Source organism: Pelodiscus sinensis, chromosome 24 (assembly GCF_049634645.1).
Source record: "Pelodiscus sinensis isolate JC-2024 chromosome 24, ASM4963464v1, whole genome shotgun sequence".
NCBI lineage: Eukaryota > Metazoa > Chordata > Testudines > Trionychidae > Pelodiscus > Pelodiscus sinensis.
Window position 1 is genome coordinate 18,285,455 of NC_134734.1, and position 14,416 is coordinate 18,299,870.

At 57.5% G+C, this 14,416-nt stretch overlaps 1 protein-coding gene across 7 annotated transcripts in view; it reads right to left on the minus strand.

Moving 5' to 3' along the window:
- ARHGEF11 (Rho guanine nucleotide exchange factor 11) overlaps positions 1-14,416 on the minus strand; it is a 106,509-nt gene that overhangs the window by 16,757 nt on the left and 75,336 nt on the right. For 4 of the 7 annotated variants that reach the window (XM_075907975.1, XM_075907972.1, XM_075907976.1 and 1 more), the window contains exons 11-21: positions 13,778-13,918; positions 12,864-12,938; positions 12,071-12,172; positions 10,952-11,050; positions 10,268-10,310; positions 9,152-9,248; positions 8,117-8,239; positions 7,546-7,569; positions 6,184-6,328; positions 4,380-4,479; positions 1,872-1,901 (exon numbers count right to left, since the gene is read on the minus strand). In XM_075907975.1, coding sequence (XP_075764090.1) covers positions 1,872-1,901; positions 4,380-4,479; positions 6,184-6,328; positions 7,546-7,569; positions 8,117-8,239; positions 9,152-9,248; positions 10,268-10,310; positions 10,952-11,050; positions 12,071-12,172; positions 12,864-12,938; positions 13,778-13,918 — 979 coding nt within the window. The remainder of the gene's footprint in view (positions 1-1,871; positions 1,902-4,379; positions 4,480-6,183; positions 6,329-7,545; positions 7,570-8,116; positions 8,240-9,151; positions 9,249-10,267; positions 10,311-10,951; positions 11,051-12,070; positions 12,173-12,863; positions 12,939-13,777; positions 13,919-14,416) is intronic. The other 3 variants (XM_075907971.1, XM_075907974.1, XM_075907973.1) reach the window with 3 other exon arrangements.

Below are 14,416 nucleotides of genomic sequence, written 5' to 3' on the forward strand. Positions count from 1 at the left end.
CAAACCCCTGTGTGGACGCTCTTATTTCAGTTTAGCTTCAGCTTGTTCCCCTCTGACATAAAGCGCATCCCCCCAGCCTCTCGCATCGGGGCCTCTCTCACGGGCCAGGGGATCCTCACACTGCCGGCGGCTTGCAAAGGAGAACAGAGTACGGTCGAGTGGGAGGTGGGCACGACATGCGTCAGGGCGGAGGGGACCGTGGGATGGGTTCCTCCTTCAGCCTCGAGTGCCACAGGCACCCACTTCTCTCCCCATCACTCCTGACGTTACCCATTGCACACTCTGCCCCTCTCCCTCCCGGCTTCACAGATTCGCCCGACTCAGGCCCTACGACCTGCAAACACGAGCAGCCTTGGCAGCCAACAGAGAGAGAGAGAACTTCTTTCCTGTGCCAATTTGCTGCCTCCCTCTAGGGATGCGGGTGGGAGTCAGACAGTGCTCATGCCCTAGGGCATCGGGTACCCTCTAGACCAGTGTTTCTTAAACTGTGTTCCATGGGACACCGGTGTGCTGCAAGGCAGTTGGAGGTGTGCCACGGAAAAGAACAGTGTTCAAAATGGCCGCCCTTAAAGGGGCAGGCAACCTTTTTTTTTTTTTTTTTTTTTTTTTGGTTAATAACTTTCCCCTGACCCCCCCCCCCTTTTTTTTTTGCTCAACAAAAAATCCTTGGTGTTCCTCATAAAAAAAATATTGTTTGTTGTTCCTCGGTCTTAAAAAGTTTAAGAAACACTGCTCTAGGCAGCTGCCTTCCGCTCCGAAAGGCCCTGTCCTGCTATATAAGCATAAGCCTGATTCCTCCCTGCGCCTGGCCCCTTTGCATGGCCGTGAAAAGGGGCCTTGAAGCAGAGGTACACCCACTGCAAGGGCAGCTGAAAACTGGCTTAAATGGGCTGCGGAGGACTGGGACTGGCGGCCCTAAGGTGAAACTGACCCCTACGCAGCAGCCTGTTCTCACCCAGGGCTCTCACCCAGGGAGAATTTCAGCCTGAGTGTCTCTCGCCGTTTTTCCCAGGAAGCGAAGGAGAGCAGCCTATCGACGTGAAACGGCAGGGAGATTTTAAGAGCTCCCGGGCCCCACTGGAATTCGGCCCCGGCGTTGTGTGACACAAATGTCCCTCACAAAAGGCTTCTGTGTCACGTGCCGCTGGCCCCGGGGCCTGTGCCCCCTACTGGATCAGCTACCCCACTCCCTGCAGCATAGCACCCCCTAGTGTTAGTCCGGGGCACTTGAAGCAGCACGGCCACTGACGGGACAGGCCGACTAGGGAGACACGCCCGCCAGATTATTAAAAAGCTACTGCTGTCCATTAAGTTCCTGAACGGACAAGCGGAGAAAGGAGAAGAGGGCAGAACGTGGAATAGGTTAGAAGGCACAGGGAAACCAACTCCCCAGCAGCAAAGGAAACAAAGGCGTCGGGCTGTACGGCAGGACTCTGACATATGAAGAAACCAGCTCCCAGGGCAGTCAAGGGAAAGACCCCTCACACACACACACCCTCCATATGGTGCAGGCTCGGGAGACAAATATTCTGGTTATGTTGTCACTGCCCAGGCCAGCCTACCAACCACCCCCTCACCTGCCCTCTCCCTCAGGACAGCTCCAACAACTTTAGAAAGCAGGTCAGTATGTTTACACCCCGTCTTCCGGATGGGGAAACTGAGGCACTTCCAGGGAAAGTGACTCGCCCTAGGTGCCTCACCGTGCCAGTTTCATAGCTGGAATTGCAAGTCCCCACCCGCTAAGCAACACCGCCCCAACTAGGTGCCAGCGATGTTGCAATGCAATGAGGTGGAATACCATCAGGGTGAGCCCCGCTTTACAAAAACCAACAAACCAAGCTGAACGCAAAAGAAAAGAAAAGGCCTTTTACCTTCCACGGGGGACAAAGGGACATGAAATGCTGAAAGGAAAAAACAATGAGATGTCAAATCAACCCTGCAGTGCAACCGGGAAGGGGGTCGGAAGAGGGCGTGAGCCACACCATGAGAACTTAAAGGAGGAAATGGAAGGTGAAGGCAATGAAGAGACATGCAAACACGCCTCCTGCGCTCCCCGGGGGGAACGCAGCGTATGGACTGCGCCGCAGCTGTGTGCCATGTTTGAAACACACACCGCTCCCTCCCACCCGTGCCAGGAGGCTCCGACTGTGTAGACACAGTGTGTGCACACTGCTTGTAAAACGCACACGTAGAATTCCACGTGCAACATTGGGAAGACTTTTTAAGAAGCTCTCAGAGCGGCCTCTTTTTTTGCAGGAGCAGCCGTGGCCCCCCCACAAATCCCACTGGCGTTCTGTGCTCTCTTCCCCCCTCCCCCCCCGCACAATTTAACTGCTGGTCAAAACTGAACCACGTAAGGTGGGATTTTCAAATGCACTCAGGACTAGGTGACTTCTCCCCTTGGAAGCCCACAACGGGAGTTGCTCCCTTTAGAAAAAGCCATCTGCGGATGCTTAGTGCTTTCAAGCAAGGAATTTTCAGCAAGCTGTGTATGAGTGAGTGTGCAATTTGTGTAGTGTCTGCTTTGCTGAGTGGGAACTGCAGCATAGCCCGTGTGTGTGTGTGTGTGTGTGTGTGCGCATGTGTGTGCGTGCGCTGTAATCAGAGAGAGTTGGGGGCTGTCTCTTTAAGGAGCTATTTAATTACATCTAACTCAGGAATAGCTATTGTTGAAAAACTCCACACCCTGCAGTATTAAATAACTCCATGGTAGCTAAACACTTCGGCCTCGTCCTTGCTTCGAAGCTTTGCTGCTACAGCTACACAGACACGTTCTCCTAGTGCCGACACAGCTTCCACGGCCTTGGCGACAAAAAAGTGAGAGTTTTACACTACAATGTGACTTTTGGTGTCAAAAAAGTTCCAGCCCTGCAAAAGACTTTTGTCTTTCCCCTCCCTTTACTGTCAACAAAGAGCCAGTGAGGACTCTGCCGTTTGTTTTGTTAACAGAACCGGCCAGTATCCCACAATGCCCGTCCTGATGTTCTGTGCTCAGTGTTTTGTGATCTCTGCTGCCCTGCAGGCATGTGCCCCTCCCCTTTCAAAACTCCAGGAAGTGCCTGACAGCTGAGTCAGCTGCTCCATTTAAGGAACAAGGAACAAATCATTGGAATGCTCTTGTTCTGCTCTGCTAGGAACACCGTGGCAGGAGGGCTAGAGAGATGGCTGTGCTGCTTTGCTATTCCTCAGCACGGAGAGTTCACCGAGCTACGAGGGATCCCAAGAAGTGCAGGGATCAGTTCTGCCTTCCCACCACACTGCACTGTGGGATGCTTCCCCACAATGCTTTGCTCTGTCTGTCAGCAGGATGCTAGCATGAAACGTCGACAACTGGTTTGACCGGTTTTCACTTTTGGTGACTTTTACATGTCGACAGCACTTCTGTTGCCAAACCTTCCCAGTGTAGACAGAGCCTACACTTGAATCTCCAGACTCTGGGTGTCCCTAATCCAAGAACACCCATGGTATGGAGGGGAACGGCAGCGCAAAGCCACTTCCCCTGAGGCTTTTCCCCACCCCTCCCACGGGCGGGGGGCGGTGCCTGGAAGCGGCAGGGGGCACGGAGCCACATGTGCCCCCGGGAGCGGGATACCAACGAAGCACCCCATCTTCATCACACCCATCTCCTGAAGCATTCTCCCTGGCCCAGCAACATCTTTAATCCGGCATATCCTGGTTTCCGGATTAAAGAGGTTCAAGTGCCGGATTAAAGAGGTTCAAGTGTACTGGCAAGAGCTGTGCCTCAGTTTCCCCAACGATAAAACGGGGGAAGAGTGGCATTGCCCTACGTTCCCCTGCCCCAACCCAGGAGGGTTTCATGAATGTTTGCAAGGCACCCCCAAGGTCCACCCGGCATCCAGCACCGTAGGATCTGGGCTTGTGCTGGCTCTCCAAGTAAAATAAGCCATGCCTGTAAAAGTACTTGGATGCTAGTGTCACCACATCGACAGATGGGCTGCCCTGACCTTTTAAGCTTCCATCAGGCCCAAGGGTAAAAAGGAGAGCGCGTTCACAGAGAGTCTTGGCAGGAGAGACTCCTCAGGCATCTCCTACCTGGAGATTTTAGTCACGGATGCAAACCCCAAGTAGAAAGGAGATTGACACAAGCAATGGGCAGCCTCGTTGCTCCGCAGCGTGAGTTGTGCAGGCGCATGTCACGTCTAGGCCAGATGCTGGCACTCAGGGAGCTACACCCCCGGCTAACATCCCGGCATGAACAAGGACTTCCCCAAAGGTCGGTTCTCTATAAACTGGCTGCCACTGGGACTGGGGACCGGCTCTGGCCCGTCACCCAGGAGTCCCAAAGAGCACAGCTTCCCATCGGGCATCTCCTGTGGCGCTCACCACCCACAGTGCCCCCGGCACAAGGCGATACTCACTACTCTGGGAGGAGCTTTTGGGCTTCCCGATGTACTTCAGGATGGGATTGCGCTTCTTGTCCTCCATCGCGTCTTTGTCCTTCTTCGCGCTGCTGCTCTGCTGAGACACACAAGGCGAGTGTCGAAAGGAGCGTCTTTGCCAGGAGGCAGCTTCACCTCCAGGGCAATGCGAGCTAAAGCAGCCGTAGCTCCTGCGTTTGATTTGCAAGAAAGGAAACGGAGGCCGGATGGGCCTGGGGGTAGTGGTCAGGGTGGGGTGACGGGGTTCTAATCCCCCACGGACGTGCCACGGGACCCTGAACAAGCCCCTTTGTGCTGCAGTTTCCCCCACCTCTGTGCAACGGGGGTAGATTACACTCAAGGGTGGGGTCCCTTTCCGCTACGTGTTTACCAGGATGCTGCACCCTGCAACGACCCCAAACTTCCCAGGAGCAGTCTGGACAGAACTCTCACCCCCCTGAGCTGAAAGCTCTATCACTGGAGCTAAAGGAGAATCTCCATTATGGCTACGTCTACACTACGAGTTTTCTGGGCGAAAAATATATGCGAATGAGGGACTCATTTGCATGAGTCACGATCTCATTTGCATATTTTCTGCTGATCCGTTTTTGCGCAAAAACAAGCCGCGTGGACGTTTTCTTTTTGCACAAAACCCCCTTTTCCCGCAAGGCCGGTATACCTCCTTTTTGGGGGCACAAGGATTTTGCGGAAAAAGGGGTTTTTGCACAAAAAGAAAACGTCCACACTGCTTGTTTTTACGCAAAAACGGATTGGCAGAAAATATGCAAATGAGATCAACTCATGCAAACTAGTCCCTCATTTGCATATTTTTTTGCCAAGAAAACTCGTAGTGTAGATGTAGCCTGTGTTTTTACCCTCTAGGACAGTAAACTGAGGAACACCAAATAATTTTTTTTTTGTTGATGGGGAACACCAAGGATTTTTTTGTTGAGGAAAAAAAAAAGGAGGTTTGTCCCTTTAAGGGCAGCCATTTTGAATTCTGTTCTCTCCGCGGCACACCTCCAACTGCCTTGCAGCACACACAGAAACGCTGCTCTAGGGCCTACGGCACAGTGGAGCAGTTCCGATTCCAGCCAGGAGGGGGCAGCCGGAGGCAAACAAGCCAGCTGGTTGATCCCGGTTGAACACAAGTGACACCGAACTGTGCTGATCCCAATAAGCGCGCATCCCTGCGTGCCTACGCTGGCCAGCGATGCATCGCTCCGTCTTGCCTTCACCCTCCGCTCGGAGGGAGTCACGGCTGCCCTGCACATTTAGCCTGCCTGAGGCGCGTTAGCGGGCGCGATGTTTGGCATCCGCGCAACACAGGGCCTGGGGCCCACACCGCCCCTCCAGGGGGGAAAACCAGGCTCAGGGAGCAAACGGCGGGAGGGAGAGAGACAGGGGAAAGCAACGGAGGGGAAGAAATCCTGGGAGGCTATTCTGGGTAGCAGCAGAGGCGGCAGAAGGCAGGGAAGAGGAGGCCGGAAGACACCAGGGGCCTGTTTCTCCCCCACCCTGCAGCTCCGGTGCAGTCATGTTCATGGGCGCCAACGCAAAAGAGGCCACGTTTCAGGCCCAAGTGCGAGCGACAAGGCCTCTCACCCATAGGCTGTGGCAGGAGGGTAGCTCTGAGCTCAACGAACAGGAGGCCTCTGGCCAGGGAGGGGAATTAGGTGCTCACGCCCGTTCCCGCCAGGGCAGCTGGGGCTCGGAGAGGCCGGGGAGAAGAGAACTGCAGGAGGAGTCGATGGGCAAGGAAGAATCCAGTCAGACAAAGCAACATGGCCGACGCCGCACCCACCTTCTTGGCCTTGGGGAAGAAGGGCAGCCATTTGTCCTTGTCCGGAAAGGCCTGGGACTTTTCACTGGTGCTGGTCGGCCGGGCCTCCCGCATCCGGATTCCCGTGTGGCTCATGTACGTGCTGAGGGCAAAGGCCATGGGGGAGCTGGAAGACAGGAAAACCCAGACACGCTGAGGATCATCGCGGAGGCATCCTTCCAGGTGCAACACTGACACCGGCGTGCCGGGGGATTCTGGCCTCGCTTGGCTACCGCAGGGGTGAGAGGCTGGAAAAGAGCCAGCGAGAGGCTCAAAGCTGGGAGTAGCCACATCCAGCGCCCCAGGGAGGTACGGGAAGCCCTGGGACTCCCTTTGTCCAGTGCTAGCTGAATGCCAGGCGAGCGCCCGCAGTGCTGAATGGGAGCCCGGTGCTTGGTGGACAGATCTAAGTGCAACCCTGGCTCGCTGGGGCAATCCGCATTCAGAGAAGCCGCTGCAGTCGGCAGGACGAGCCGGGGGCAGTCGAAGTTGCAGGGACAGGCCCTGAGCGGTTTCAGGTGCTTTCCGAACATGGAGCCTCCCAACAGTCCCGGCCTGCACCATCCTCATTTTATCACTGGGGAAACTGAGGCACGGGGCAGTGCAGTCACTTGCCCAGAGTCACAGCCTGCACCAGTGGCAGCCTAAAGGGTGCCGCAATGGTCTCCCATGACACTCAGCATTTTGCTGCTCAGCTCCCGAGTCTCCGCCAAGATTCATCAGCAGAGGAAAAAGGCTCTTTGCCACAAAACAAGCAGGCGCAGATCAGCTGGACTGTGGAGGGTTCTCTATGCGCCATAAGCAGTTGGAGAAAGCCGGGGCCCCGCGCCAGCGTCTCCTGCCGTAGCTCTGGGTGAGAGATCCGGCGGGCAGCGAATGGCCTTCCCGTCTCCTAGTCACCGCAGCGCACCCTCACCGTGCCTCAGTTTCCCCAACACTAACATGGGGGATAGAGGTATTGCCCTACTTTCCCCCTTCCCCAACTCAAGAGGGTTTCATGAACATCTGCAAAGCTCCCCCAGATCCACCCTGCATCCGGCACTGTAGGATCTGGGCCCGGGGACTTCTGGAAACTTGGAATGTCTTTGCCAGCGAGCAGGTGCCCACCCAGGGCAGAGAGAGATGCCAAGCAACAAACTCTCCTGGCCGGCGTAGGGTCATGTCTCCACAGAGTGGGGCTGGTGGGAGGGTGACACGCAGGAGGCTTCGGTGTGGGGTGGAGAACCCGTTCTAGGGTTGAGTGTCTTCTCCCTTCCTAAGCTCTCCAGAACACCCCCTCCCGCCTCTCCAGGGCACCCTCACACCCGGGAACGCACGACAGCTGGGCAGCAGGCAGGCACTCACCTCCTGTCCTCTTCGTATTTCGACCTGGAGTGGGAAAGAGGGAAGGGGCGTGAGAAGCCAGGCCAGCACCGTGCACCGCCATGTACTCGGCCTGATCCGAGAACGGGAGAAGGCCTAAGGCCCAGGCCTTCGAGGCCAGGACGCAAAGCAGCTGCAGGGGCCAGATCCGATGGGCAGATCTCCTTTGACGGGGATGGGGATACGGCAGTTTACGCCTGCCGACCCAGCCCCGTTAACCCCACGCAGTCAATACTGCTCCAGCCAGCACTGCTAAGAGAGGACAGCCCCCCCAGACCCTCGCCTAGCACCTGCTCCTACCTCCTGTCCTCACGCCCACAGCTAGGTCCTTCCGCTTGCCCCACCCTCCCTGGCCTTCAACGGTAAAGCCACGGCGCTGGGGAGCTTGGGGATCGGCCCCAGGATAAACCAGCCAGGCGTAGCTCCTGGTCCCACCCGGCGCGCCCCACTGACTGGGCCGCTCCCGATTTCGGCTGGAGTCGTCGGGCCAAGCCCCAGGCTCGGGCTTGCTCACGTGCTGGACGAGGACTGGCCCCCGCTGCCTGGCACTCACAGTATGTCGCCCAGGTGCGCGAGCTGCTTCTCGGCCACCTGCCGCTCCTTCTGGGGATCCCCGTCCAGATCCAGCAGGTCGTTTTCCCCATACAGGCTTCCCAGCCCCATAGTGCGCTTCGTCCTATGGACAGACAGGCATCAGAACATCAGGACGGCCAGAATCGGTCGGAGCAAAGATCCATCTAGCCCCGTGTCCTGTCTCCCGACAGTGGCCAATGCCAGATGCCCCGGAGGGAATGAACAGAGCAGGGAATCATCAAGTGATCCATCCCCTGATGCCCATTCTTAGCCCTGACAAACAGAGGCTACGGACACCATCCCTGCCCATCCTGGATAACAGTCATTGATGGACCTATCTTCCATGAATGTATCTAGCTCTATTTGAATCCTGTTAAATTCCTGGCCTTCACAACATCCTCTGGCGAGGAGTTCCACAGGTTAACTACACATTGTATGAAGAAATACCTCTTTTTGTTTGTTTTAAACCCTACTGCCTATTAATTTCATTGGGTGACCCCCTAGTTCTTGTGTTCTGAGGAGTAAATAACTCTTCTTTACTAAACACTTTCCCCACATTCGTCATCATTTTATAGACCTCTATCCTATCCCCCCCCTTAGTCGTCCCTAAGCAGAAAAGTCCGTCTTATTAATCTCTCCTCACATGGCAGCCGTTCCAAACCCTGACTCATTTTTGTTGCCCTTTACTGAACTTTTTCCAGTGACAAGGTATCTTTTTCGAGATGAGGTGACCACAGCTGCGCGCAGTCTTCCAGATGTGGGCGTGCTGTGGATTTACACAGCGGCAGTAAGCTATTCTCGGTCTTATGCACTGTCCCTTTGGAAAGGGATCCCACCACGCTGATGGCTTTTGGGCTGCCGCTGCACAGAGAACTGTGCACAATCTATCCAGGCAGCAGGACACAAGTCAGCCCCACCAGCCTGCGTGGCACAGCAGCGAGACGGGGGCAGCCGAGACGCGTGGGCCTGGCCACAGAGCAGAGGCCAGGCAGGAGAGGGTGTGCGAGGGCGTAACCTGTAGTCCTGGATCTGCTCCTGGATCTCGGGCATGGCTGCGTCCTGAGCCTCGGAGAAGGCGCTTCGGGCGTCCTCCCCGTTCCGCAGGCGAGACTCTGGAACCGCGGGCGGGAGACAAGAGGGAGGCGTGCACGTTACCCACCACACTCAGCTGGGGGGGGGGGTGCACGGCTGGCTTGGGACACCAGCAGTGCTGGGCACTGACACGGCACGTCCCAGCCGAGGATCCTGCCCTGCCAGCCAGCTGTTTTTTAGGAGTGCAAACCCCAGCTGCACTGACACCGGCACAATGGTGGGGGCCCCGCACTGCCGCAACAAGGCTCGAAGTGAAAGCCTCATGCACACTGGGACTCTCCCCCCCGATTCCTGCAGCCAGGGAGTGGCACCTGTTCCGGCAGAGCCCCTCGATTAGCAGCCTCAGGCTTTCCAGCAGGACAATGCGAAAAGCAACTCGGTGAGCACAAGAGCAGCTACACTGAATGCTGGAGTTTGGGGGCAAATCCAGGCTCGCCTGCAAGGCAGGGTGGCCCCCGGGGAAGGGAACTGGGAGAGCTGGGTTCTCTTGCCAGCTCGGCCACTGGCCTGGCTGGCTCACCCCAGTCAAACCACTGCCTCAGTTTCCCCTCCTGCCCGCTGTCTAGCTCAATTTTAAGCTCTTTAGGGCAGGGACTGTCTCTCCCTTTGGTCTTGCCCGATGAAACCCCAATCTCAGCTGGAGCCGGGTAGACACGGCCGCAACTCACAGCAGCGGCCTGCTTCACAGACGCTGAAACGGAGGGTCACGCAAGAAAAGCGACTTCCCCAGGTGAGCCAGGAAAAGAACCCAGGAGTCCTGGCTCCAAATTGGCCTCACAGCGACGTTTCCTCCCTAACGAAGGGGGGAGAAACGTCTCTCCTATGCAAGCCCTCCCTCTCCAGGGGAGACCAGAGGATGTGAAGAGTGCTGCACTCTGATAAAAGGGAACCTCTGATTCAAAGCAAAGCCAGGTGGGGCACCAGCCACGGCCAGGGGTCCCTGATGCCCGAAACCTGGTGCTGCTGCGGACACTACCCTGCTTCAGTTACTACCCCTAAGAGCGTCGGCGTGGCCAGACGCATGCACACACCCACTTACCTATTTCAGCTAGTAACGGCTCAGACAACTTTATTCTCAGAGGCTAGGAGGGAAACAAAAGGCAACTGCGTTAATAATTACGAGAGGCGTACCAGGTCGGAGGATATGTACCACGGGAGTGCCAGGAAAGGCGGCACGCGCTCTGCTCAGCAGCAGCCGTATTTAAAAGATCAGAGCTCAGAATTTCACACTAATTGAAACACCTGATTAAATCTTAATCTCTTGGCAAATATCAACGCGTCCCTACGAAGCAGTGTATTTGCTACCAACATGGCTATTAAGCAATAAGTGTGTGTATGTGTGTGGGGGGGGGAGGAATCACTTATCGAGGGAGAAACAATAGCTCAACCCACCTATCCTGACATAACCAAGATCCTGGACCTTGCCTATTCTGGCTTGAACTCCAGCAGTGATGTTACACGGATGGCAAACGCCAGTGCAGTTCACACCAGTGCAACACCGTTTGCACCAGGGTTGTTTACCGTGCAAAGCACATGTGCTCCGGAATCTGCATCAGGGCAGCTAGGTCGCTGGCTAAAAACCCCATGGGGCAGACAGCCTTGGTTACAAGGCGCCCACACGGGCAGGCTAAATGCATGGCACGTCCAACCGCAAAGCCATGGTTGGCCGGCCAGCTCCTGCGGCAGCAACGTCCCACACTCGCAGCAAAACGCCGGTGCTCACCGCATTCTTCTCCAGGAAGATGTTCCAGATCTCCTTCCCCAACGCCCGGGAATCCTTGGCGTTCATTTGCTGGCAAACTTCTGCGCACAGATAGAAGAGCTGGAAGGAGGGGGCAGAGAGAAGGAAAAGAACGAGACTAAGGAGTGAGAAACACTGACACAGCAGCACATCCCCCCAGAAACAGTACAGACCATAGGAGACCTCCACAGAGGTAGATTGGTGCCCTGTGCCGGAGGAGGGATCCGAGTCCTTGGATGGCATTTCCAATTCCTGTGTCTACAGATGCCCACTGACATCAACAGTACATACAGCAGGACAGCATGGTCAGGCCAAGCTGTGCCTTAGCCCCACTGGTGCATGGACACCAAGGGCATTCGGTGCACCCAAACAAGACAGTGCAAGTAACTACAGAGGAAGTGAGCTGCACAGTCCTGAGCAGATACAAGATTTGTATCTGCACCCGTACCCGCAAAAATGAGCCAGGGAGATCTGCCTTGACAGCCGCGGATGCGGATCCCTGCGGAGATAAAGCGGACATCCGCAGATTTGCAGGGCTCTCGTAATCTGTACTTGGCGGGCACAGTCAGGGGATGTCTCCACACCAGGGCAAAAGTCGAATGAAGCGACACAACTTCTGCTATGTCAATTGACGTAGCTTAATTCAGCTTTTGGCGCTGTCTGCACAGCTGGAGGTCGAAGGAAGAACACCCTTACGCCTCGGTGAAATAAGGGTTACAGGAGTCGGAAGAAGTAGTCCTCCAGCCCGACATGATTTCGAAATAACGGTTTGCTGCGTAGACACGTTCTTTGCTATTTTGAAGTAATGTCGGCTGTATAGACGTACCCTCAGCAAAGCCCATGGATGTCCACGTTGCACGAAATGTGCCTAACGTGGATCCAGGGATGAGGGAGAGGCTAGGGCCTGGTCCGAAGCCAGCTGCTCGCAGTGTGTGATTTCCGTGGGCTTGGGGCGAGGGCTGGAAATGCCCTAGACTCCCCACCACTCACTCCACCACATGCGAGCTCCCTGGATCGAGCCAGGAGCTCCCCCCCAAATGCTGACGGAAGCCACGGTTTCCACAGCCCGCCCCGCCCGGAGGCAGCCGCACTCGCGCTTACCAGGGGGCTGGGATCTGCCTGGGAGAAGATGTAGCGCAGGAAGACGCCCAGGTGAGCCGGTCGGGATTTCAGCTTCCCCAGGTCCTGGAAGAGGGTGTCGCACTGCGGCGGGAGGGGGGGAGACAAGCCAGTCACAAAGGGCAGACTATGCCCACGGAACGGGCTCCCCCTTCTGTTAAACTGGCCTTCGCCCCATTCCAGCCCCTGGGGCTGCTGCCGCAGACAAAGCCCCGGGCAGGCTGGGGAGCAGCTCTCCACCCACCCAGCCCCGGAGTTAGACGCCACCACCGCGGCTGGGCCGGTTTGCACCAGTGCAGCCCATGGAGGCAGCCGCTCAGGCTAGGCGAGGCCTACGGCAGCCAGACCGGGCCAGCAGAACAAGGGCTCCCCCGACGCTGGCCACAGCCCCACGGAGCGTGCGCAAAGTGACGACCCCACAGCCTGGAGCAGGGCCACGGTGTGGTGGGCGCAGAGGAGGGGAAGCCGCGAGCCAGCGAGGCGCAGGGTCCCGTGCCGATACCATCTCTGCAGCACCCCCGTCGTAGAGCGGCCGTCGGGAACCTCGCTGCCCTACGCAGGCTCCCAGCCGCTTGAGGTGCAGCTGCTGGTAAAGCCGGGGACCCACTCGACTGCGCTCCCGGCAACAGCTCCTGCTCCCAGCCCGCCCCGCTGGGACCACTAGACCCCACTCCCGCTCCAAGCTGGGCACAGAACCCAGGGCCCCCAGCCCAGCCGCCATGGTTACCGGTGTTGCCGACGGCGTGGGGGGAGGGAGCTCCTTGGGAGCTGTTACCTCGTTGTTGAAATACCCCGGGTCGCAATCCTCCTCTGGCCCAATGATGAGAGGCCTCAGCGTCCGGTCCAGCCCCTGAGGAGATGGGACCATGATGGGATAAGGACACCCCAACGGCAGCCGTTCCAGCCACGGCTCGCAGCCCGGTTCAGCCGCGAGGGACTCCCGGGGCCTCCATCAGGAAGGGCGTCCCCCTTCGCTCCCAGCTACCACGCGGGTGGCACCTCAGGGCCACGAGAAGTCGGGGCCTCTGTGTGTGTCTCCTCCCACAGACGGGACCAGCAGTAGCACCCTGGGCTCAGCACTGACCCCCAGGGCAGAGCGCCCCCGACCTAGCCCCACAGCACCCTGCGTCACTGGATCAGCACTGACCCGCCCCCTACCTAGCCCCACACCCCAATCCCCGCAGTACCCTGAGTCACTGGATCAGCACTGCCCCACCCCCTACCTAGCCCCACACCCCACTCTCCATGGCACCCTGGAGGCACTGACCCATGAGGCAACACACCCCTAGCTAGCCCCACACCCCAATCCCTGCAGTACCCTGAGTCACTGGATCAGCACTGCCCCACGCCCTACCTAGCCCCACACCCCACTCCCCATGGCACCCTGCGTCACTGGATTAGCACTGACCCAGGAGGCAAAGCACCCCTAGCTAGCCCCACACCCCAATCCCTGCAGTACCCTGAGTCATAGCATCAGCACTGAGCTCCAGGGCAGAGCGCCCCCTACTGAGCCCATCCCCTGCAGCAGTTTGGGTGTTGCTCAGACCCAGACCCAACGAGCTCCCAGCCCAAAGGCAGAACTGGCCACAGCCCATCGCTGTCAGTCGGACCCAGCTCCGCCAGCAGGACAAGGGAGCGCGCCCAAGCCCAGCCAATTGGCGCGTGGCAGCTCCCCGCCCCCCGCCTCACCTGCTCCGCGGACGGCAGGAAGGGCGTGTCCGATCCCTGCCGGCGGTGGTGGTGCTGGAACAGTTTGGCGGTGATGACCGGGGAGGTGCGCGGGCTGTCCAGGCCGGGGTCGGAGAGCACCGAGTTCCGGTTCAGAGAGATCTGGTCAGAACAACAACCGCCTTATGACCGACGGGGGCAGCCGGGGAAAGCCCCAGGGACAAATCAGCACCGGGCCCTGTTTTGACTCCCGTGTGCCCAGGTCCAAAGGCCCCGTCGAAGGGCAAGGGCGACATCTAAACCAGTCCAACAGCGTGTCCAAAGGCAGGGGAAGTGGGCGCCAAATTAACAAACCCATTTCTAAACCAGTGTAGTTAGACCAGGCCGCACACCTAACTCCCACGCACTGGCTCAACTTCCTGCTGCCCTCGGATGCCTGAGATTCCCCCGCCTCATTAGTAACCTGCAGGCGTGCCCCTCCTCTGCGGCTGGCCGGCCTCATTCACCCTGCGAACTCCTGGGGCCAGGGCTCGCCTCTTAGCCATGCTGCGGGGAGCACCGTGTCTGTGGGGTGCTCTATATAAAATCCCACACCAAAAAGACTAAAGGGGGAACATTTCCAAAGCCCTTAAGCAACTTAGGGGAGGATTGTTACAGGTG